Consider the following 23656-nt stretch of genomic DNA (forward strand, 5'->3'; position numbering starts at 1 on the left):
CTGCCTATGATTCTATATGTTCTGTTATTGAACATTCGAGAGATTTGAATACAATTGAAGTACAGGAGGTTGTAGCCTCATTGAAGAGCTTTGAGTTAAGGCTGGACAGACACGCTGAGAGCAAAACTGAGAAGGCATTTGCTAGTCTCAGTGTGGATACCAAATCTGTTAAAAATGGTGATCAAAGTTCTAAGCAAAATAAGAGTTGGAAAACAAAAGGCAAGAAGTGGGATAACAAAGCAAATGATGGTGCTAAAAATCCTTGCAAGCACTGTGGCAAATTACACTTTGGAGAATGTCGATTCAAGGGCAAACCAAAGTGTTTCAATTGTGATAAATTTGGTCACATAGCCAAAGACTGTTACAGCAAGAAATCAACACAGCAAGTCAACTATGCCAACCAAGTAGATGCTACTCCAACTATGTTTTATGCCAACAATAAAACTGATGCTAGTATAAAAGGAGGTGATGAAGTATGGTACTTGGACAGTGGATGTAGCAATCATATGACTGGAAGGGAGGATCTACTTGTTGACATTGACAGAAATGTGACTGCAAAAGTTGAAATGGGCACTGGACAGCTTATGGAAGTTACTGGTAAGGGCAGCCTTGTTGTTGAAACTAAAATGGGCAAGAAGTTCATTAAAGAGGTTATGCTAGTGCCTGGTTTAAAGGAAAACTTGCTTAGTATGGGCCAGATGATAGAGCATGGCTATTATTTGGTGTTTGGAGATCACAAAGTGGAGATTTATAATGACAGTTCCTATTCCAACTTGATTGCAAGAATACAAATGAGAGGAAATCGAAGTTTTCCAGTGAAACTGCAGGCTGAAATGCACCTTGCCTACAAGGCAAGTGCTTGTCAATCCACTGCAATATGGCACAGAAGATTGGGACATCTAAACATGAGCAGTTTGAAACTACTGCAGGAGCAAGAAATGGTTGTGGGACTGCCAGAAATTACAGCTATTACTGAGGTCTGTGAAGGCTGCATTCTAGGGAAACAGTGCAGAGAGTCATTTTCAAAAGAAGCTTCCACCAGAGCATCAACTCCCCTAGAACTTGTACACAGTGATATCTGTGGTCCAATGCAAACCACTACAAAAGCTGAAAATCGATATTTTCTCACTTTCATAGATGATAACACACGAATGTGTTGGGTTTATTTCTTAAGGCAAAAGTCTGAAACTATGAGTATATTCAAGAGATTCAAAGCCACTGTGGAACTGCAGAGTGGCTACAAATTAAAGAAACTTAGAAGTGATCGAGGAGGAGAATACACCTCAGTGGAGTTTGATAGGTTCTGTGCAGATTTAGGCATAGAAAGGCAGCTTACAACTCCATATACACCACAGCAAAATGGTGTGGCAGAGAGGAAGAATAGAACAATTGTGGAAATGGCAAAGTGTTTGTTGCTAGAGAAGAAAATTCCCCTTGAATTTTGGGCTGAAGCAGTTAACACATTAGTTTATATTCTTAACAGATGTCCAACCAAAGCTTTGAATAAAAGAACTCCATTTGAAGCTTATAGTGGAAGGAAGCCTGGAGTTAAGCATCTGAAAGTATTTGGTTCATTGAGCTATGCTCATGTTCCAAGTCAACAAAGGCAGAAGCTGGATGTGACAAGAAGGAAATGTATTTTCTTAGGCTATGGAAGCTGTGAGAAGGGTTATAGACTTTACAGTCTTGAAACCGAAAAGATGATAGTGTCTAGAGATGTTGTGTTCAATGAAGATGCATGCTGGGATTGGAATACACAGAAAGAAAGCAGTGTGAAGATTCCAATTGCAGAAGAAGAAAACAGCAGCAACTCTGAAGAACAAGGAGAAGAAGGTGAGATAGTTGACACTAGAACTGAATCTAGTAATCAAGAAAGGATGCCTAGCCCCCAGGATTTTGATCACACACCCCGCAAGTACAAAAGTATGGCAGAAATCTATAAAAAATGCAATATGTGCATCATAGAACCAGAAAGCTTTGAAGAGGCAGCAAAGGACAAATCCTGGAAGAAAGCTATGGAGGATGAAATTCTGATGATAAACAAAAACAACACTTGGGAGCTTGTGAATAGACCATCTGACAAACCAATCATTGGTGTGCAGTGGGTCTATAAGACAAAACTGAACTTAGATGGCTCTGTGCAGAAGAACAAGGCATGGCTGGTTGCAAAGGGGTACTCTCAGAAGCCTGGAATAGACTTCAATGAAACCTTTGCACCAGTAGCTAGACTTGACACTGTGAGAACCTTGGTGGCCTTAGCTGCACAGAAAAATTGGAGGCTATTTCAGCTGGATGTAAAGTCGGCATTTCTTAATGGAGTGCTAAATGAAGAAGTATATGTGGATCAGCCTTCTGGTTTTGTGATACAAGGGAGTGAAGATAAGGTGTATAGGCTTAAGAAGGCTTTATATGGTTTGAAACAAGCTCCAAGAGCTTGGTATGAAGAGATAAACTCCTATTTCATTAAGGCTGGTTTTTATAGAAGTCCAAGTGAAGCTACATTGTACACTAAGATGGCTGCAGGTGGTATTCTCATTGTGTCACTATCTGTAGATGATATTATCTACACAGGGAGTTCAAAAGAAATGATGGCTGAATTCAAAGTTGAGATGATGAGGCAATATGAGATGACTGACTTAGGTGTGCTTCATCACTTTCTTGGTCTTGGAGTCCTACAAACTGATACTTGCATCTTCTTACACCAAAAGAAGTATGCAAAGACTTTACTAGACAAGTTTGGACTCAAGGATTGCAAGTCTGTTGCAACACCTCTGGCTATGAATGAAAAGCTGTCAAAAGTGGATGGAAGTGATCTAGCTGATGAGACTTTGTATAGGCAAATGGTGGGGAGTCTGCTCTACTTAAATGCAACCAGACCAGATATCATGTTTGCAGCAAGCCTCTTGGCTAGATTCATGCATAATCCAACCAAGAAACACATGGGAACAGCAAAGAGGGTGCTGAGATACATTCAAGGTACTATGAATTATCGAATTGCTTATGAAAAGGGAAAAGGGGCAGTGCTAATAGGCTACTGTGACAGTGATTGGAGTGAAAGTGAGGATGACATGAGAAGCACATCCGGCTATGCATTTAATTTGGGATCAGGTGTGTTTTCTTGGGCTTCAATCAAACAAAGCAGTGTTGCTCTTTCAACTGCAGAGGCTGAGTATATTAGTGCAGCAGAAGCTACTGCACAAGCTATTTGGCTGAGGTTTGTACTGTCAGACTTTGGTGAAGAGCAAGTAGAGCCAACTCAAGTGTTATGTGATAACACTTCAGCTATTGCTATATCGAAGAATCCAGTTCATCATCACAAGACTAGACACATTAATCGAAGGTTTCATTTCATTCGAGTTGCACTTCAAGATGGTGAGATTGATTTACTATATTGCAAAACTGAAGAGTAGCTTGCTGATATCTTCACCAAGCCTTTAGCAAGAGATAGGTTTGAATATCTGAGGAAAGCTCTAGGAGTCATTTCAGCACAACACTTAGAAGGGAGTGTTGATATATAAGTGTAACTGCTGAAATGTAATTAGAATAGGAAGGTTCTATTCTTAGCTGTAAGGCAGTGCTGGATCACAGTCCAGGTATGCAGCAGAGAATGTAACAGATTTATGCCACTTGGCTTTATCTCATAGGGTAGCTAATGAGTGGCTATGATTGAGTGATGTAATGTGGAATATTCTATTCCTAACTGTTTTGTCAGAGCAGCAATATATGTGTGATATTGCAGCTGAGCAAAATACAAGGCCAGCTTCTTCTCCAAGCTCTCTCTCTCTCTCTCTCTCTCTCTCTCTCTGAAATTCTCTCTTCTTTCTCCTAGTAATCTCTCTGCATTTCTATAAGCATTTTGAATACACAGATACAAGAAATAGAAGAGATGACAGTCTCTAAATATTAACAGTTGCTGCTTCAGAATATTTATAGAGAGAGGAATGATGTAGCTGATGGGTCGGCTACTTGGAGTCACAATTTGAATATGGGTTGCTGCTTTTGTGTGGAGAGTCCTGCCTGGCTTGGATATCTGTTGCTTAATTATTCGTTTGGAGCTGTTAAGGCTCGTTTGATTAGTGTTGGAGAGAATATGTATTATCTTCTTAGAGCATTTGATGAGGGGTTTCCTGCCTTGAAAGTGCTACTATCCTAGTCGGTATTTGAAATGGTTGCATTTGATGTGAGTAGACGAACATGCAAGAGTTTTTCAACCTCTTGTCTAAAATAGGAACTGATGATTGAGTTCCATTTTTTTTTTTTTGGGTCAGGATTAAGGCTGATGATAAGTTAATTCAAGAAGAAGGTGTAGAATCCCTTTCAGAAGAGGAGCTTCGTGAAGATTGTAGGGAGAGCGGCGTGCTTGGTTTGCGTTCTGTGGAAGACATGCGCAAGCAGGTATACTATGCTTACACCAGATACTCCTTTCCTTGCTTGCAAATTAGGTGGTTGAAGCTTCAAATACCATTTAGACTTGGTAACTCTTAAGTAGTTGGTGGCAGATACAAAATGTTGGCTTTTTTAAGTACTTCATCTGTATGATCTTTTATATTGTCAACAAGTAGAATGAAATAGTGTTTTATAACTATTTTTTGAAAATCTTTTAGTAACAAAACTGTTCTGTTTGCTCATCAATTCATTAACGTCTCTATGTAGCTTCGTGATTAGTTGGATTTGTCTCTCAATCACTCCATGGATTTGTCTTTCATTAAAGTCAATTTTGATCCTTTCTAGGTATTCTTAAGCTCCATCAAATGTATACCCAACTTTTTGGGTTTTGTTTATTTCTTATTTATTTTTGCATTCAGAAGCCTTACACTTCATGTATATCTTGATAATGGAGCCAGTTTTAATCGTTCTTTGTTTGATGTGTGTAATGTAGGGCCTTCATTGTGTCTGGAATTTGTAGTGCTGGTGTTTTTTAGCAAAATTTGTTTGCATGCCTCTATGGACATGTGGCTCTATATGAAGAGAGCTATCAACGTCACTGACACTGCCGTTTAACCTTCCAGTCTTTTGTTTTGTGTTCGTAATATTTTTGAACAAAGTTTGCCATAAGGCACTTATTTCGAATAGCGTGTTGAAAGGTAATGGTATTTAAGCTTTAAATGTCGTGTCTTTTATGACTTTGTCGTTTAACTCATACATATGTTGCACGTGTATATATATATATATTAAATTTGTTTGCCAATGACTAACACGACATGCATGGGAACATATTTCAGTTGTTTATTGCCGAAGGTATTACCCTTATTGACTATTGTTGTGGGTTCATAGCCGTTTATTGAATATGTTCTTAAGATTGCCTTGATGGGCCTTTCATTGATCATATGCCGAATGGTCGAACTAAAAACAAAGTGTAAATGCCGAGGGTATTGTTAGACTAGAAATAGCAACAAAAACTTGTCAATGGCTAAGATACTTCTATTTGTAATAGTGCTTAAAATGATTGACATTCCATGGGTGACCGAGGGTCATACCATTTGAGTTGTGCAATTGGTATGTCCAAGATCTGCTTATGCCTATGATCTCATATGGACCTTCCTAAGAAGGGCTTAGGGTTCCGTTCGTTGGGATTTTGGTCGCTAGCGAAACCTTATGCATAACCTAGTCGCCGATTTGGAAAGAGCAAGGCGTCACTTGTGAATTATAGTATCAGGAAGTTTGGTGTTTGTAAGCCTCATTCTGAACGTTAACTTGCATTCGGCGTTCTTCGATTAGATCCAAGTTGAGAGCAAGTTGCGCGTTGTTGCCTTCGGGTGAAAAAGTTACTGTTCGGTACGAAGTTTAGCCGATTTTGATTGGGACGACTGCTTCCAAACCGAAGGCGAGGGAGAAGAGAGTTTCTCTGGTGGATGTTCGGAAGGATGTCCGAATGGCCTATACTGCTTTTGGGAGCTTTTCGGGCCATTCACCCTTGGCATTGTCTAGTCGTTTCTTCATGATTCTCTTTATGATTTTGTTTACGGCTTCGACCTGACCATTCTATTGTGGGTGCGCTGGTGAGGCGAAAAATAGATTGATCTTTACGTGCGACCAAAATTGCCAAAAGAGAACCAAATCAAATTGCTTGCCTTGTCGATGATGATTGCATATGGGATACCAAATCGGTAGAAAGTATGAGTCTAGAAGAAATCTTCTACTCGAGCAGCTGTAATAGTGACAAGAGCTGCAGCCTCGACCCACTTGGTGAAATAATCCACATCCACCACAGCGTACTTAACTTGGCCTTTACCCTGTGGCATTGGGCCAATGAGATCGAGTCCCTATTGGGAGATGTTCATCACCTGAGGGGGATGTGATAAGTTGCCAAGATTTAATAGGCCTTTTGTGGGTCCCCAGTTCCACATGTCATTCTTTGGTTGGCCAGTCAGATATAAGCTTTACGACGATACTTCCCTCCTTACCTCTGAGTAACTCCTCCTTACCTTGTATTATGGCTCAACCACAAAGTGACATGTGTCCTCTCTTCTTTAATTGTCAAAACAACTTCATAAAACCCCCCAAACTATAGGGTCATTTTCAAGTTCATACCCAATTTTAAAGACATTTACGAGTACATACTCAAACTCTTAGAAACCCCACAATTTGCCCCCTCTTTTACCTAAACTATTAGTGAATCCGTTAAATGCTGATATGGCAAATGTGGGACCCATTTTTTGATGGATTGGACTTCCAAGTGGACAAAAAATTAATTTATTGTTTAAATTATTTATTATTGTTAAATTATTTCTAAATTTAAAAAGCAAAAATTAAATTTTTTTTTTTTTGCAAAACCTAGCGGTGTAACACCCTGACCCTAATTTAATTATCCATCTAAATTAATTAATTAAATTAATTGCAAAATTCTAATTTTGTCCTCGGTAAGGGTATTATGGTCACTTTTTAATCCAAAAGGATTTGGGGGAAATGATTGGTACTTTTACGTAGATCGTACCGAGATGAGTCCATATACACGTAGTGGGCTCGAATCGAAGTTGTAACGAAGAAGTTTCGATCAAAACAAACTCAATGGCATAATCGTAATTATTTCGAAGTGGGTTTAATAAAAATTTGAAAAACCCTCATTTCTCTCTCTCTCTCTCTCTCTCTCTCTCTCTCTCTCTCCCTCTCGTCGCGTTTTCCCCCTCACCCTAAACAGCCGCACGGCTTCTCTCCTTCTCGGCCGCCACTCATGCCGGGACCGGTCCCAAAATGACCAGCTAGTCTTCCTCTTCCAGCCCCAACCCATCCCAGTTGCCACCGCCGCCGGCAATGGCCAAAAATTGCAGAAAAATAGCTTGAATTTCGTCAAAACTTCTGACATTGTTTCAGACGATTTTGCCTACCAAAATTGCAAACTAGGTATGCTTTTTCATCCTCTCAATGTGATCTAGCTGCTGGTTGTGTTGTTTAGGATCAATTTTTGCATTTTGGTTGTCAAATAAGCGATAGAAGTTTTGGTCGGTTTCGGCCCGTGTTTCCAACCACTTTGACCAACTTTTTGGAGTAGGTTCAAGAACAAAAGTTGCTCCACTCAATGTCCTGATCATGTAGGTATAAGTCTTGATCTGCGGTGTGGAGATTTTTCAATCACCGAAATCTCTTTGGACACCCACGCGCCGGCAGCGCGTGGGAACTGTTTTGGTGTCCCTCTTGGTCCTAAATGTTCCTCGTGTAGTCACGAGCATGACGGTATGCTTGGATTTGAATTCGATTATCGTTTGACCGTCGATCGGATATCGCATATTAGGAGTTATCCGGGTTGGACATGTTCGAACTGTTGGATCGACTCCAATTTAATATATGTTGATCTAGGCATCCCTAGGATTGTTTAGGATTTCGTGGATCGTGAATAGGAGCCCCGGATGTTCTGATTCAGTAACTTAAAGTTTGCGTTAAATGATAATCATCCGATCGTACGATCGCGAGCAACTCGACCGTTCAATCCGAACCAAACTTGCAGGACATGTATTCTAAACCATGTGGAATCCATAAGAACTTCTGGATCGGAAATAGGAGGTCGTGGGCCCTGCTGGCCCGGTTGACCCAATTTGGAAAGTTTGACCGCTCAGTTGACCAAGTGTCTTCCAAGGTTATCCCATCATTCGAAACACGTAGTTGGACTTTAAGAATGTCTCGTTCCTTGTGCACTTACTTGAAACCAGGGAAAACTAGGATTTTAATTTAAAGTTTCCCTTCGAGGTGTTTTATATTAATTTCGTACTCGTATTCTGAAATAGGTACTTGGACAACGCGTACGCAGCAGGCGAGACCCTCTCAGGGTCAAGCAGCGTGGGACTACTTGTGAGTGGACTTTTTTTTCAAATAATAAGCATTGTTTTATGATGGAAAAACTATGCATATTGATTAAATGGTTTATTGAATATATTATATATTCAACTGTGGAATTTAATATTTTCGTAAAGTATTTGCATTATATTCGGGTTTTGGCATATTTGAGTATCTTGAGTTTATATATCTGGATTTTGAGAATTTCTATCTATGATTGGTTATGTGTGGGGTACGTGGGATGTTGGTTTGAGATTGTGAAAAGAGAGCAGATTATAGTTATGTCAGTTTGAAGTGCTATAAGCACTACCCTATGTACCTCCCCGAATTTGGAACTTTGGATTTGAATTGTTAAGATACTTGGATATGTTGGAACCTGGGAACCCTTGACGGTGTGTTTCATAAACCCTTAACGGAGTAGTCTGCACGTGTAGGACTTGTCATAAGCGTACGAGTATTGAGGATTTTGATGTACGTGCTGGTGAGCTTAGTCCCAGTTGGATGGCTCGTTCCCTAGCCACATTGATGATTTTTGCATGTGGACTAATCAAACAGTCCCCCAGTTAGATTGTTTCCCCGAACTAGGTGGTATCTTACTTATTTATATATATAGATGTCATATTATATAAACTTTATATATATATAACTATTCTTTCATTATTATTTATCGGTGAGCATACTTCCTCGCTCACCATGCCAACGGGCACGCGTCTTGAGAGAATGGTTCGGGTATATTTAAAAGGTTTGATTGGGTTGAGAAACAAAGTACCTTTATGGGAGTTCAGATTTCTTTATTGTTGTGATTAAACTGAGCAGTAGAGCCAGGTTGCGAGCTTCGGAATCCCGACCTTACGTAGGATGAACTTTTAATCCTTTCTATTCTGTTGAACTTCATTTTCATTTGTAAATTGAATTCTCTAGATATGCTTTGTTATCACCCATACTAGGGTTGATTCTAAGGCCGGAGGCCTATTATGTAAACTGATTGAATCTTTCTGTTGCATGCTGCCTGTTGGGATATTAAACTGTGTTTTTAACTTTGAAAATTTGGTAAATATACAATTTACAGGGGAGACTGTCGAAATTTTGGCAGAAAGTCCCGGTCTTTAGTAAATGGGCCTGGCATCGGGATGATGCCGAAAATACCACGGGATTCATCCTGGATTCCAGGGAATTTAGGGCGGGTCTTGTCATGCAGCCACCCCTCCCCCAACCCCAAACCGAGCAGCCTCCCACAGCTCTGATGAGTGACACCCAAACTTAGCCAAGCTTCAGTAATTCTCAGGCAATGGTATGAAACCCATATTCCTCGAGTTTGGAGAAATTTTAGACACCCAAGCTCAGAAACATTAACAACCAAATCAGACTGCAAGTGAAAGAGGAACTTTTCGATTTCAATTTCCATTTTGGATTTCAAAATTTTTTTTTTCCCAGCAAACGTCGTGGGCCATCCAAATCCATGGATCCAAATAGAGTGGAAATCGAGCGCTTGCTATTAGACTTCACATCCAAGATCTAAGCAGTTTCCGCAACTTCACAATTCTAATTCAAGAGATCTAGCAGCTATTGGACAACTTAGATCAGATCTTGGCCACCTACAAGAGCGTAAACAACCACCCCAACTGGTACACAGTTCTCCAGGTAGAAGCCCATGGCAGCTGGAGATGGTTATGGGTCGGGAGGAGAGATGACCTAATCGCCAAACTTCATCTTCATCGCCAAGAGAGGGAGAGAGAAAGAGAAAGAGATCGAGAAGGGGGTAGGTGTGGTTGATTGGGTTATGGTGGTGGGTGGTTGGTTGGGCTACGGTGGTGGGTGGTTGGTTGCGCTATGGTGAAGGCTGCTAGGGTTGGTTGGGTGGTGTTGGTCGGGTGGAGAGGAAAGAGGGGAGATAATTTTTTGTTTTGAGTTTTTATTTATTTATTTAATATAATTTAACTTTTTTTAATATTTGAAAAAATAAAGAAGTTTTTATTAATTTTTGGTCCACTTGAAAATCTACATAATAAAAAAAATGGGTCCCTCATTTTCCACATCAACATTTAACAGATTCACTAATAGTTTAGGTAACGGAGGGGGCAATTTGTTGGGTTTCAGGGAATTTGAGTATGTACTCGTAAATGTCTCCAAAATTGGGTATGAACTTGAAAATGACCCTATAATTTGGGATTTTTTTAATGTAGTTTGTCCTTTTTTTTTTACACTTTGACTAAACCCCTAGCTTTTTACCAAAACAGAATATAAATAAAAATAAAAATTGCCCATTGTTTTTTTTTTTCACTTTGATTTTTCTCAATCATTTAAAAAAATAATTATGATTTACCTTCCTTAGTCTAAATTTTAAATCTTTGTAGTCCTTTCTAACTCTAACTTTAATATTCCCTTTACAACCAAAGTTACCACTGACAACATTTGTAAACATAGTTTCTTCATAGAGGTTTTTTCAATACATTCTCAAAACTTCTGAAGTAAATTTTGTAGAAGAACTTTATGCTCTATCCTGTTAAGTTGTTTTTTATTTTTTATTTTTGTTTTTATTTTTATCAACACAATCCTTTTTTTTTATTATTTATATTTATTTATTTATACTTTTTAAGATAAGTTAAAAAATAAGGACGAAATTAAAAATTATGCCAAGCTCTTCTACTGAACTAAAAATAAAATGGAAAACAGAAAAATAATCTGGGCCTCGTTGGAAAAAAAAAAAAAAGTTTGACTTCCAATATTATGGTCAAACGTCAGAAGTCCAAATAAAGCTTTGGGCTACAACAAGACTTCTTTTCTCTTAAGAACCGGCTTTCGTCCATCACCCGACCCAACCCTGTTGCCTCTCAAAATCCCCAAATTTATTCGACAAAACAAAATCCCTAAACATAATCCTCAGAACGACGTCGTCGCTTGCACCACCGGAGTGTCATGAGCCCTCAGTCAAGTTGGTAAAGAGAAGTACACACTAGCTCTTTCCATGGCTATCTAATCGGTTTAAAGATTGCATCTTTTTAAATCTAATAGACAAGTGCATCTTGGTTTTGTTTCCTTTTTATTGTGATTTCTATTTTAATTTTGTTTATTCCATAATTGATTGGAATTGTGAAGTTAAAGAGAGAAAGTTATAACACTTATCGCTGCTAAAATATGAATATAGTTTGAATGTATTAGGTTGAATTATATTCTTCTCCATAAGGAGGTATATATCGGAGTTTACATGAGTACTTTACAAGGAAATAGATACAGTAATCAATTAGGATAGTATCTCCTAATTATACAAAGATTTGTCAACTAAATAAAATGGGAAAGTAAATCCCTTAATTAATCAAGGAAATAAATCTCCTTGATTAATTAGGAGACTCACGTCAACACTCCTCCTCAAGTTGGTGCATATATGTCACTAATACCCAACTTGGTAAGTGAGTCATGAAATACTTTGCCACAAACAACTTTTGTTAAGATATCTGCTAGTTGATCTTCTGATTTTATGAATGGTAGGTGGATGATCTTCTTCTCAATCTTCTCTTTGATAAAATGTCTATCCACTTCAACATGTTTGGTTCAATCATGTTGAACTAGATTATAGGCAATGTCAATGGCTGATTTGTTATCACAATGTAAGTCCATTAGCTTTCCTGGCTTGAAACCCAATTCTGTCAATAGTCTTCTGATCCACAGTAGTTCACAAACTCCTTGAGCCATTCCTCAATGCTCTGCTTCTGCACTAGACCGAAAAATCACACTTTATTTTTTACTTTGCCAAGTGACTAGATTACCTCCCATGAAGGTAAAGTAAACTGAAGTAGAGCGTCTATCAGTAATGGAGCCAGTCCAATCAGCATCTGTATATCCAACAACTTCGAGATCTCTATTTTTTGAGAACATTAATCCTTTCCTAGGTGCTGACTTCAAGTATCTTAAGATCCGATCAACTGCATTCCTATGGGACACAATAGGTGAATGCATAAACTGACTAACCACACTCATAACATATGCAATATGTGGTCTTGTGTCTGCTAAATATATCAACATTCCAACAAGGCATTGGTACTGTTCCTTATTGGTTGGTTATTAATCCATGCCTTCACATAACTTGTGATTCATCTCGATGGGTGTATCAGCAGGTTTGCATCCAAGCATTCATATTTCAGTGAGCAGATCTAATACATACTTCCTTTGAGACAGAAATATACCAGTTGTGGACCTGGCTATTTCAATTTCTAGAAAGTACTTCAAATCACCTAAATCCTTCATCTCAAATTCCTGAGACAAATACTTATGCAGTTTCAGTTGCTCTCTTGTGTTGTTTCCAGTTACGACTATGTCATCCACATAAACAATCAATGCAGTAAGTCTTCTTTCATCACGCTTCAAGAATAAAGTGTGATATGTATTATTCTATATATATATATATCCAAAATTCTTTATGGATTTAGTGAATCTGTCAAACCATATCCTGGGGGATTGCTTTAACCCATATAATGACTTTCTGAGCTCGCAAGCTTGACTCTCCTTATCACGAGCTAAGTTACATCATGGTGGCATGTCCATATATATATATATATATATATTTCTTCTTCCAATTCTCCATGTAAGAATGCATTTTTTACATAAAACTGATGTAATAGCCAATCGAGATTTGTTGCTAGAAGGACTCCGATAGTTTTAATCTTAGCTACTAGGGCAAAGGTCTTTTGGTAGTCTATCCCATATCTTTGTGTGTAGCCCTTCGCCACCAGTCTAGCTTTATATATTTCAATGGATCCATATGCTTTGGGTTTCACAGTATAAATCCACCTGCATCCCATTGTCTTATTTCCATGAGGTAATGGCACGAGTTCCCATGTGCTGGAGGGCTCGCATTTCTTCATTCATGGCTTTTTTCCATTTTGGGTCTTCCAATGCTTCAGTTACATTGTTGGGAACAGGTATGTCGGCCAACTATTTCACAAAGTGTACCCGTGACTCTGATAATCTGCTGATGGATACATAATTGTTGATAGGATATTTTCCTTTGGCATTTAGATCTGCTTCGTAATGTACTGGAGGTTTGCCTAGGTTCTTCCGTTTTGGAATTTGATATGCAGGCTCTGTGCCTTATGAAATCAAATTATCATGGGATATTTCATTAATGTTATCAGTTTCAGGACAAGATGTTATCGGAATGACATCCTCAGCAGGTGATTGGTGTGGTACTGGAGCTGAAGAAATCTCCGGAGTGGGCAAAATCTTATTAGTTTCCTCATCCTGAGTTGGACAGCAAGGAGACGATAGATCAGGCTGAGGCTGGTTTTCGGGTAGCGACCGGTCTCTTCCAAGCTGCGACCGATCGTTTTCTAGCAGAGTCATAAGCGACCGGTCGTTATCAGGTTACGACCGGTCGTTATCAGGTTACGACCGGTCGTTTTCAGGCAGACTCATTGGCGACCGGTTGCTTTCAACATGTAACCGGTGGCTTTCAGGTTGGGACGATTCTGGAGCAAAAAAAATCAAAAATTTGAGAAGTGTTGGTGTCGCAATGCTCCTCCTGTGCAGCTGAAAAAATATATGTTATTTTCCCGGAACACAACATCCATAGAAGTATAGACTTTCTGATTAGGAGGATGATAACATCGGTATCCTTTCTGATGAGGTACATAGCCAATGAAAACACACTTTTCAGCTCGGGGATCCAATTTGCTTTGTTGGTGATCATGTAAGTGGACAAATACAACACAGCCAAAAATCTGGGGTTCCAGGTTTGGGGTGGGAGGTGTTTGGATATGGTGGTGAAGTGTTTGAAGTGGTGTTTGAAACTTTAGGATACTAGAGGGAATCCGATTGATAAGGTATACTGCAAAGACAACGGCTTCGCCCCAAAATGATCATGGCATAATGGCACCAAAGAGAGAGGCACGAACGACTTCCAATAAGTGTCTGTTCTTTCTTTCAGCCACCCCAGTGTAAGGGCATGAGCTTTGATTTATGATGTCATGATCTTGTAAAAACTAGTTAAGATCATGGTTAAGAAATTCTTCGCCATTGTTAGAACGAAGAACCTGAATTTTGGCATGAAACTGAGTCTCCACCATTTGATAAAACGGTTAAAACTTGGAACTGACTTCCCTTTTGTTTTGAGAAGGGAAACCCAAGTCATGCGTGTGCAATCATCTATAAACGTAACAAACCATCGCGCCCCTGCCGGAGTGGCAATTTTAGTAGGTGCCCAAACATCAGAATGAACAAAGGAAAACTGAACCAAACTCTGATTTGAACTTAATGGGAACGGGACACGATGACTCTTAGCCAATTCACACGTATCACACTAGAAGCTGGAAACATTAAGACTGGAAAATAATGATGGAAACAACTTCTTAAGATAACCGAACGAGGCATGCCCAAGACGTTTATGCCATAACCAAATTTTGTCTCTCTCCCCCTTAGGACAAGTTCCACTGGTTGTGAAAGCTTGACCACCCTTGACCTCACTATCTGATGCCCAATCCAAGTAATAGAGTTTGTCCCGCCAAGTATCACAACCAATCGTCGTTCCTGTGAGGATGTCCTGAAAAACACAATGATTCGGTCAAAATGTTACAGTACACCCTAAAGTATTAATAAGTTGTACAACAGATAACAAGTCATGGTCTAAAGATGGAACAAATAATACAGAATCCAGATGTAGGGAAGGAAAGAGAGATAGAGAGCCCTCCCCAACCACATGGGAGGGGGTACCATTAGCATTAGACACCACCGACGGTGTGGATGATTTGCGATTAATAAGTTGGCTCGGATCAAATGTCATGTGATTCGTAGCGCTTGAGTCGATAATCCATGCGGAGTTTTCAAAGGACGTATAAAAAGTAGAACCTTTGGTGGTGGTGATAGAAGCAAGAGTTCGAGTAGCCAGGTCAGCAGGATTGACCGCATGCTTCTGTGAGTCTGCAATAAGATGGAGAATCGTAGGATTTCCTAACATCGCAGCGGAAGTAAGATGTGATATGAGAATGTGAGAAATTTGATGTAGGAATTGGATTTAAGAGGTATGCGTATAAGATTTGAGGGTATGTGTTTAGGGATTTGGATAAGAGGATTTGAGGACTTTAGATTTGAGGGATTTGGATATGGGGAAAAATTATGAGTAATTTGATTTAGGATTTAGGATTTGAATATGAGAAATTTGAGATAAGGGTTTAGAGACAACCTAGGATCGATTGCTCTGATACCATACTAAAATATGAATATGGTTTGAATGTATTAGGTTGAATTATATTCTTCTCCATAATGAGGTATATATAGGAGTTTACATGAGTGCTTTACAAGGAAATAGATGTAGTAATCAATTAGAATATTATTTCCTAATTATACAAAGATTTGTCAACTAAATAAAATGGGAAAGTAAATCCCTTAATTAATCAAGGAAATAAATCTCCTTGATTAATTAGGAGACTCACGTCAACAGTCACAGCAATGAAATATTTGCTTCTCGTCAATATTGTGCAAGCGGCAAAACTGTTCCACAGTCAGTGAACATGGTACTTTGGATGGCAGTTTATTTCGTCACCTCTGACGTATTTTGTATATGCCCAACATTTTCATTAAAAACCAAAAGAAAAAAATAACTTAGGAAAAAAAAAAGGAAGCTTTTTAAAAATAAATTAGCATGAAATATTCATATACCATGCTCGCATTACTTCTGGTTGTAGTAAATTAGGTTTTTAGATAATGTGAGCATTAATTTATAGCAAAATGTGTGTGTGTATATATATATTTAAACATTTACAATTTAGAATACAAGTGTTGAATCCATACATAGATAGTCAATCAAAGGCACGTATAGATATAGCCACCTAGTGCTTAATCATTATAAAATAAAGTGAAACTTGGAAAGATAGATAGATACAACTCATGATTGATCAGTTGATCAGTTGATCAGTTTAAGTATCACCGCACTGATAAAAATCGATCATTTTGATTTGATATCATTGACTTAATACGGCTGAGGATCATATAAAAGCAATTTAGCTTCGAAGCTTATCAGTGATGTTTTATTACCATCACTGATAGAAGTTTTACGCACATTGTTTTTGAATTTTTTCAATTAATTTTTCATTATTAATTGTTTTATCCATCGTAGAGGTTTTACATTATTAATTGTTTTGAATTTCCTTATAAAATTTTCCATTATTAATGCATATACCTTCATTTTTGCCTTTTAACTGATATCACGGGGTCAAAAAAAATGAAGTCCATTTGGTAATAGGAAAGGAAAATACTTTTTATTTATTTTATCCGCGCGGTTTTTCCTTTATCACGCGTATATCACTGCTACAAGTTTCACCGAGTGACAGCACCGACCTTCATTCTGGCATATTCCCTCCATTCTTCGTCTCTCTCGCTCTCCCTCTCTCTGTTTCTCTGCAAACCCTAAACACTGCACTCCTTAGTTTCCAAAACTCTCTCTTCTCTGCAACGACTGAGTGAGCGAGGCGAGTATTGGGTTGAGTGGTTTAAAAAGCAACGAGTTCTCGCTCTGTTTGCCTGCAACGATCGAGTGGTTTTCTCTTTCTGGGTTCAAGAAGGAGCGAATTTTCTCTCTCTGTTTCTCTACAACCATTTTGTGATTTTTGGGTTCAAAAAGCAACGAGCGATTTCTCTCTCTCTTTCTCTCTGTGTGCAACGAGCGCATTTTAGGTTTTGAGTCAAGAATCAAGAATGGCGTTGTCTACTCGAAATGGAAAGCGCAGACAATTCGAAGATGGTGTTGGTCCCTTTGAGAAGAGGAAGAGGTCTTGTTCTAGGGTTTCTGAGCCCAAACGGAATGAAGCCGTGGAGGAAAAGCCGACTGCTTGTCTTCCTCTGCGCAAGTCTTCGTCACCCAAACAGGGCAAGAAAATCATCCCTTTGGCTTCGTCTGCTAGAAAGCCTAGACAATCCGAGGAGGAATTGGGTTTTGATGGTCTCTGTCAGACCCAGAAGAGCAAGAGGCAAAAACTGGGTTTTGACTGCAAAGAGACGATGTATTGTTCTAAAGTCTTGGTTTATCTGATGAATCTCCCCCATGCGAGGTGTTTCGAGAAGCCTGTTGTCGATCCTGTGGCCGAGAATTTGCCTGGTTATTTCGAAGAAATCTGGAGGCCTATGGATTTCGGTACTGTGAAATCCAAATTGGAGAGGGGTGCCTACTCCAGCGCTGATGGCTTTGCTGCTGATGTCAGGCTTATCTTCTCCAACGCTTTCAGATATTATCCGCTTGGGAGGAAAGAGCGTGCAGCAGCCAAGCATCTCAATGGGGTTTTTGAGACCAAGTGGAAAGAAGCTGTGGAGAAAAAGTCAAAGGCTGTTTGTCCTTATCCTCTGCCCAAAGTTGAGGGTTTGTCACCCAAACTGAAGCAGGGCAAGAGCTCTTCTCCTTCCAGGGTTAATCTTCAAAGTCAAGGGCTTGGGGTTTCCCATTCAACCAAAGATGATGACTTGGCCACCCTTGTTCAACATGCCATGGATCAGGCCTCAGAGAATCTTTATCCATGTGGGGCTAGTCGAATTCAGTTACTAAAGCTACAATTTTCAGATACGATATTAAAAGCCAACAAGACACTTAAGGGGCTACCTGATTCTCCACCAAGGACAAAATTGATGCAGCGGATGAAGCAAAGGAAATTGGCTCGCCGTGCCATTTTGAACTTGGAGAAGTCAGTGCAATTTGAGGACTCTTTACAGGATCTCAAACAACTTGAGATGCTGTGTGGCTGTGGCAGTGGAGATACTTTTCTACAGGTACACCTTGGATTGCCGCTTAAGAAGTTGGGTCTATACCTCAAGGAAGACGATGAATTGCAAGGTCAGGATGGGAAGACCTTTTTGAATGGAGATTAGGAGGAAGGCGAGATCCATTCATGAAGTATAGGTGGTGTAGAAGGAAACTGAGCATAGGTTATAGGCCACCTTGGCTCCGTTATTTGTTGTATATGATGAATAGGTTAGAGTTTCCACTTTGTAAATGATTTGCAATTCTTTAATTTTTAGGAAGAAAGAAATTGAGGATGTGATTCTGAATTATTCATTTTTTCAAAGTGAATGATATTGTTGAAGTTTCTATTTCTGTTTGTTCTCTAATTGGAATTTGTTCTCTATTTTCTATCCATTTGAGGAAGTTTGTTTCTATGTTAAAACAGCATACTGGTTCTAAAGTGGAAACTTCACCCTGCCCCTTCTATTTTCTATCTGTTGATTCCTGGTTTATGTGGGAAGCAAAAGTGGATAAGAGTCTTTCCAGTTCTTTGTAGAGATGATAGAGGAGGGGCTTCTCCCTCAGAGGGTTACTTTTGAGACACTCCACAAAGGGCTAATACAATCTGATATTAATTTGCTATTGCAAAATATAACATGTTAGCAAGACATCATAGTTTTAACATGTTTAGTTTGTCAAACTGTAGTAGCATTTACTTTTCTATTTTTGCAGAAATTCATCTTTGGGATATTTCTTCCAGGTAATCACATGCACTGCTGAAATGAGTCTTTTAATTTCCTTTAGATGATTCATATGATATCATTTTCATATTAATTATCTGGTGTGCAAAGGATAATGAAAGTTTAATCCTGGAAAGTCAGATATCTTGGCAACATCTTCTTTCCACTTGTTTCTGGGTAATGAAAGTTTTCGGCCGCTGGAAATCATAAGATTTGCTTAACTTTCTATCACATTTGGTGGAGCCTGCTGGTTTTCTTTTTCATTTCTTTTGCATCATTTGTACGTGATATATTGGCAGAAAATGACATTACAAGGGAACAATGATAATAGGATTACCTTTTGGTATTGCCCGAATGAGAATCCATTACCCTGTAGTAAATTTGAATCAGTTTTTGTTAATACAGAGCCTTACCTTCCCTGCACTAGTACGATTTTCACTAGGAACTTCCGTTATTGAAGTATAGTATTTGCATTTTATGAGATCTTGAGGTAATGTGAGCATGGTATATGGATTAGAATGGCCAGCACCGGTGGATTTTTATTTCAGTAGTAAATTGTTTTTTTTGGGGTAAATAGAGCTCTGGTTGGAGTTGATATATTATTGTATTTTTTCACCTTTGTGAATGTTTTCTGTCAATGTTTTCGGGAAATAGTCCTCAGTTTTTCTTTAATCATCAATGACACTGAAAATCAAACAAGGAAACCTTAGGTGTTCCACGTTTTAAGCAATTGCCACCGCTGATGAGGGCACTCCGAAAAAAATATTTGGAAACCATTTTTATTTGTACATGTTGAACATGGTCAATGGATCAGTCACATCACAGGATCAGGTACAAACACATTAGTGTTAAAATGGATGATGGACAAATTGAAACTACAACTACTGCTTGCTTGCTACTTTGGCCACTACTAATGCCTGTTCCTGCTCTTGTTTTCCTTCTGCTTCCGGTTCTGCCACCGCCACCGCCAATGCCTGCTGCTGCTCCTGCTCCACTTCTGCTTCCCCATTCTCCAGCGGTTGTACCATATGTTGCCGGCAGTAACGAAGAATTACAAGAGATAAAAATGCTGCAAAGGTTAAAAAAAACATCATTTCGCATAAGAATCTTCAGGACAAGGAAATGATCCTACAAGATTGCAAATAGAAGCCATAACAAGATTGCAAATAGAAGCGATGACATAGATGACTATTAAGTTCTCAGAAAAGTAATTGTATCTTTTACATTAATCTGCGCATTGATCTATTTAAATCACTAGTCAGCGAACTATGAATTAGACAGATTTCAAAAGGCCACAAAATTAAAGGAAAACTAAGAGCGCTTTCATTATGTATCTTTGTAAGTTGATCCTAATTTATACCGGTTTCCACATGTTGTTCCGGGGATGAAAATATCCTGCAATGCAATAAAATTACCTGTGAAGATACGGGTTCTCACAGAAGACAGATTCCAAAAAGCTGTGGCTGCTGATGCTGCTACAATCTTTTTGTGTGAGCAAGCTCCCCATGCTTCCAACACCCACCATTTCAAGCATTCAACTGCATTCCGAAATTAGATTTCGTTTAGTGCGGGATGAATATAAAGGCAGACTTTATAGACATCAAGTATATTGGTGGGATTCTAAATACCTTTTTGGTTCATTTGGATGGAGTAGCATGAGTACAGTTTTGGGATTGTGAAGCTGATAAAAAAAGCTAGCCATAATTTTACACAATTAGTTAGCAGCATATACTCCCATTAAAGATTTAAAACAACAGAAGAAGAAAAAAAAAATAGTTCATTGATTGGCAGATGGGCATGAAGTCTTATACCAAGCATACAGAGCCTCCAAAGTGTTATAAGATGCCCATACTCCGCTCCCAGAAGAAAGAATGGAGCTACCTGTAACCAGAAAATTGAGCTCACTTTACTAATCATGCAATCAATCCCAAACACTGTCTTAATCCATCAACAATCAGAATTTGTTTTGTGATTACCTTGAGGGTCATGGATGGCTCTCCCGAGAAAAGCGCTCTGGTCTTCGATATGGCAAGATTTGTAGCAGGAAGTATAATTTTGGCTACACCAAGAATGTCACTTTCTTTGAGCATGAAATCAAGCTTTTTCTCAACACCATTTCTGTGAATTGAAATATAGAGATCATTAGCAAATCTTAGCCAACAGAGAAAGACGGGTGGAACTCGAAAGTAATACAAAAAGTAAGTGAAAATTGCACCTTTGACTGATTGAGTTGGAGACAAATGAAGCACCCAAAAACAAAAGTCCTAGTTGGGAAATCGCTGAGAAAATGCTGAAAGAATTGAATTGGATACAATTACATGCTTGATACTACCATTGAAATAGGGAAATCAGGGAAATTTGAAAGAGAGAAGTAGTCACCTAAAGTTGATTCCTTTGGCAAAGCAAGAGGACAAGAAGAAAAGAGACCCCAAACCAAACCAAAGGCTTGACCTTGCTACGTCTCTCCACATAATCAGATCGTTCATTAGCTGCCCGATTCGATCCAGGCTACCGCGGTACTCATCATCGACTATCAACAAATGAAATCATAAAAACCCAAGGAATTGAAAGGACCAAAGAGTGAAAGAAAAGAGAGCAATTGGGACTTACTTGATGATGCGCTTGGGGAGGGCAAAGAAAGGACCAAGCTCAGCTTTTCCTTCTTGGACCTCCTTTTCCTTGGCTTTGCTATCTCTTCCACCAAACCTGAATCTTTATCTTCTCGAATCTCAGTCTCTGACCGCCTCCGCGACCTTCGAGTGTTCCTCGGCGAGGCACAGCCCAATAAGCCCATCTGGGCACCTCTGCTTTTGCACCTCCGGCGTGGCCCTGCGGCCTCGACCATGGGCTCATCAGCCATTTCCAGTCGATCCGTGAGACGGGCCTTGGACCTTTTTCGGAGAGGTGAAGGTGAAAGAAGGAGAAGCTCGCGGAGAGGGAGGGAATCGGAAGATCTGATAGAGTGAGCAGAAGGGGACGGAGTTCTCTTGGGTGATGATGTTATGAGGCCAAGAGAGAGATGAGGAATTTGTCCGCTTTGGGCAAGCCGTGAGGCTGATTTCGTCCTGGACGGTGGTTCCGAATGAGAATGATGATGATAAGGAGGTGTTGCTGCTGCTGTCGAATCCATGATATTGAGATTGGTGGGTTTTATTTATACGATCAGATTTTGCCAAGGATTTTGTGGGTTGTTAATGAAAGATATCAGTTTCTTGGGTCAAAGATTTTATGGGTCTTGATTCAAAGTGCAAGATCTCTGGGTTTTAATTAAGAGATTGAGGGAAAAGAATTTCGGTTTTGGGAAGGGTTTGTTCTTGGTTCTTGAAAATGGGTTCTGCTGGATTGTGAGGTCTCTGAAGTAGCCGTTAGGGGAATAAGAGCACTATATTTGAATTTTAACGGCGGTGATAGTGGGGCCGTGAGCTCAACGGTAAGAAATTAACGTGCCGTTTATTTGGCACTGTATGTGGTCGGCTTCACTCTCCCATACATTATATTATAATTTGGTCAATCCCAATGCAAATAAATTAGGGGGTCTCCTGAGTGACATCTGTATTTTTCAAGTATCATTTGCAAAAAAATTTACAAAATCGAAAATCATTTAACCATTTAATTATGTGGTAATCATTTTAGTGTGTATATTTATAATTTGTCTAATTTTTTTTCAAGCCTATAAATAAAGAATTGAAAATTAGAGAGTAAAAAAAGGGGCATAATTTGTAGACCAGTGGTCTTAGGTTCGAACACCTATAGCACCTAATCGTGTGTGTGTGGGAAATTCTATTTTTCTTGTAGTTTAAACTATTGATTGTATTTAAAAAAAATTAAAAATGAATCCGCTTGTATCAATTAAATATAAGGTAAAATGGGCCCATAATCGTATAAATTTAAAAATAATGTATGTCTATAAATATATATAAATTGTTTTAAAAAAAAATTGTTTCACCATGGCACTAATCACTACCAGAAAAAGAGCATAAAGCCACAGTTTTCCTAGCCACAACATGCAAATTGTGGCTATTAAATATACTTTATTTCAAAATATTACCAAATTAATCAAATTAGATTTTAGCCTAAAATCAATTAAGTAAAGAAGGAAAATAAATTACACAAGATCTTTACTTGGAATACGCCCCAACGATCCTAAAATCTTGAAAAATATCCTAAAATTTTTCATTTGCTCAATTTTTCATCGATCTTTGATCAATTAAAGGTAGCTCAGGCCCAGTAAATTGAACACGATATATGAATACGATGTACTCAGTAAAGGCCTAATAATTTAGGCAAGGTAAGGCAAGTAAAGACATAATAATTCAAGCTCAATCAATCAATCTGTTATGATATACCGTGTAAAAATTTTAGAGAGATATACCGTGGGTCACTACTAATGGGTCCAATACTAATAATGTCTCCAACTTGTAGGGGTCTTTTTGTTCTAGCAACCTAATGAATGAGCTTGGGTTGCCGTAAAGAAAAGACAAATAAAATTGCCCCTGTGCCTGAGTTCGAGGACCATGCCTCAAGAGCCTTTTCAGGCTTCCTTTCCTTCTATCAAAGAGGCCTCATAACCTTTGGGATATGGCTACTGGAGTAGGCTTGATGGATATGGTGGTTGAAGGATGTACTTCCAATCTTCTTGGCTTTGACTTAGTTCTTTTTCCAGCATGGCAATGACATCTTCCTGGGTGACAAAAGATGGCCCCTTTTGTTCAGAACCCTTTCCAACAGCAGCATATTCTTCTTGGGAAGTTTTCCCGTTTTCTTTGTTTGTCTTGGAGACTGAACTTTTTAGTTCCTTGATTGTGTCCACAATCTCCCTATAGGTTTCCCCCATAACATGGATGGCCCCAACAAGGTCTGTGAGAGTAAAAGTTCCCTCACTTGCATGTTCTTCCTCTCTTAGGGAGGCATTTTTCCTTGATTCCGAGTCACCATGGTATGGCCCGTCTTG

General features: G+C 39.0%; 2 protein-coding genes across 2 annotated transcripts; one reads left to right on the forward strand and one right to left on the reverse strand.

The window, feature by feature from the left end:
• On the forward strand, positions 16951–18111 carry LOC109948054 (bromodomain-containing protein 2-like). Its single transcript, XM_020559957.1, has one exon. The coding sequence runs from the start codon at positions 16951–16953 to the stop codon at positions 18109–18111; it is 1161 nt and encodes a 386-aa protein (XP_020415546.1).
• Positions 19452–22080, reverse strand: LOC18766024 (reticulon-like protein B17). Its single transcript, XM_020558984.1, has 8 exons — positions 21316–22080; positions 21085–21235; positions 20921–20995; positions 20682–20823; positions 20517–20586; positions 20334–20399; positions 20121–20243; positions 19452–19774 (listed from the first exon to the last, which is right to left on the reverse strand). The coding sequence occupies exons 1-8, from the start codon at positions 21833–21835 to the stop codon at positions 19587–19589; spliced, it is 1335 nt and encodes a 444-aa protein (XP_020414573.1). The 5' UTR covers positions 21836–22080; the 3' UTR covers positions 19452–19586.

This window comes from Prunus persica, chromosome G3, assembly GCF_000346465.2.
Source record: "Prunus persica cultivar Lovell chromosome G3, Prunus_persica_NCBIv2, whole genome shotgun sequence".
NCBI lineage: Eukaryota > Viridiplantae > Streptophyta > Magnoliopsida > Rosales > Rosaceae > Prunus > Prunus persica.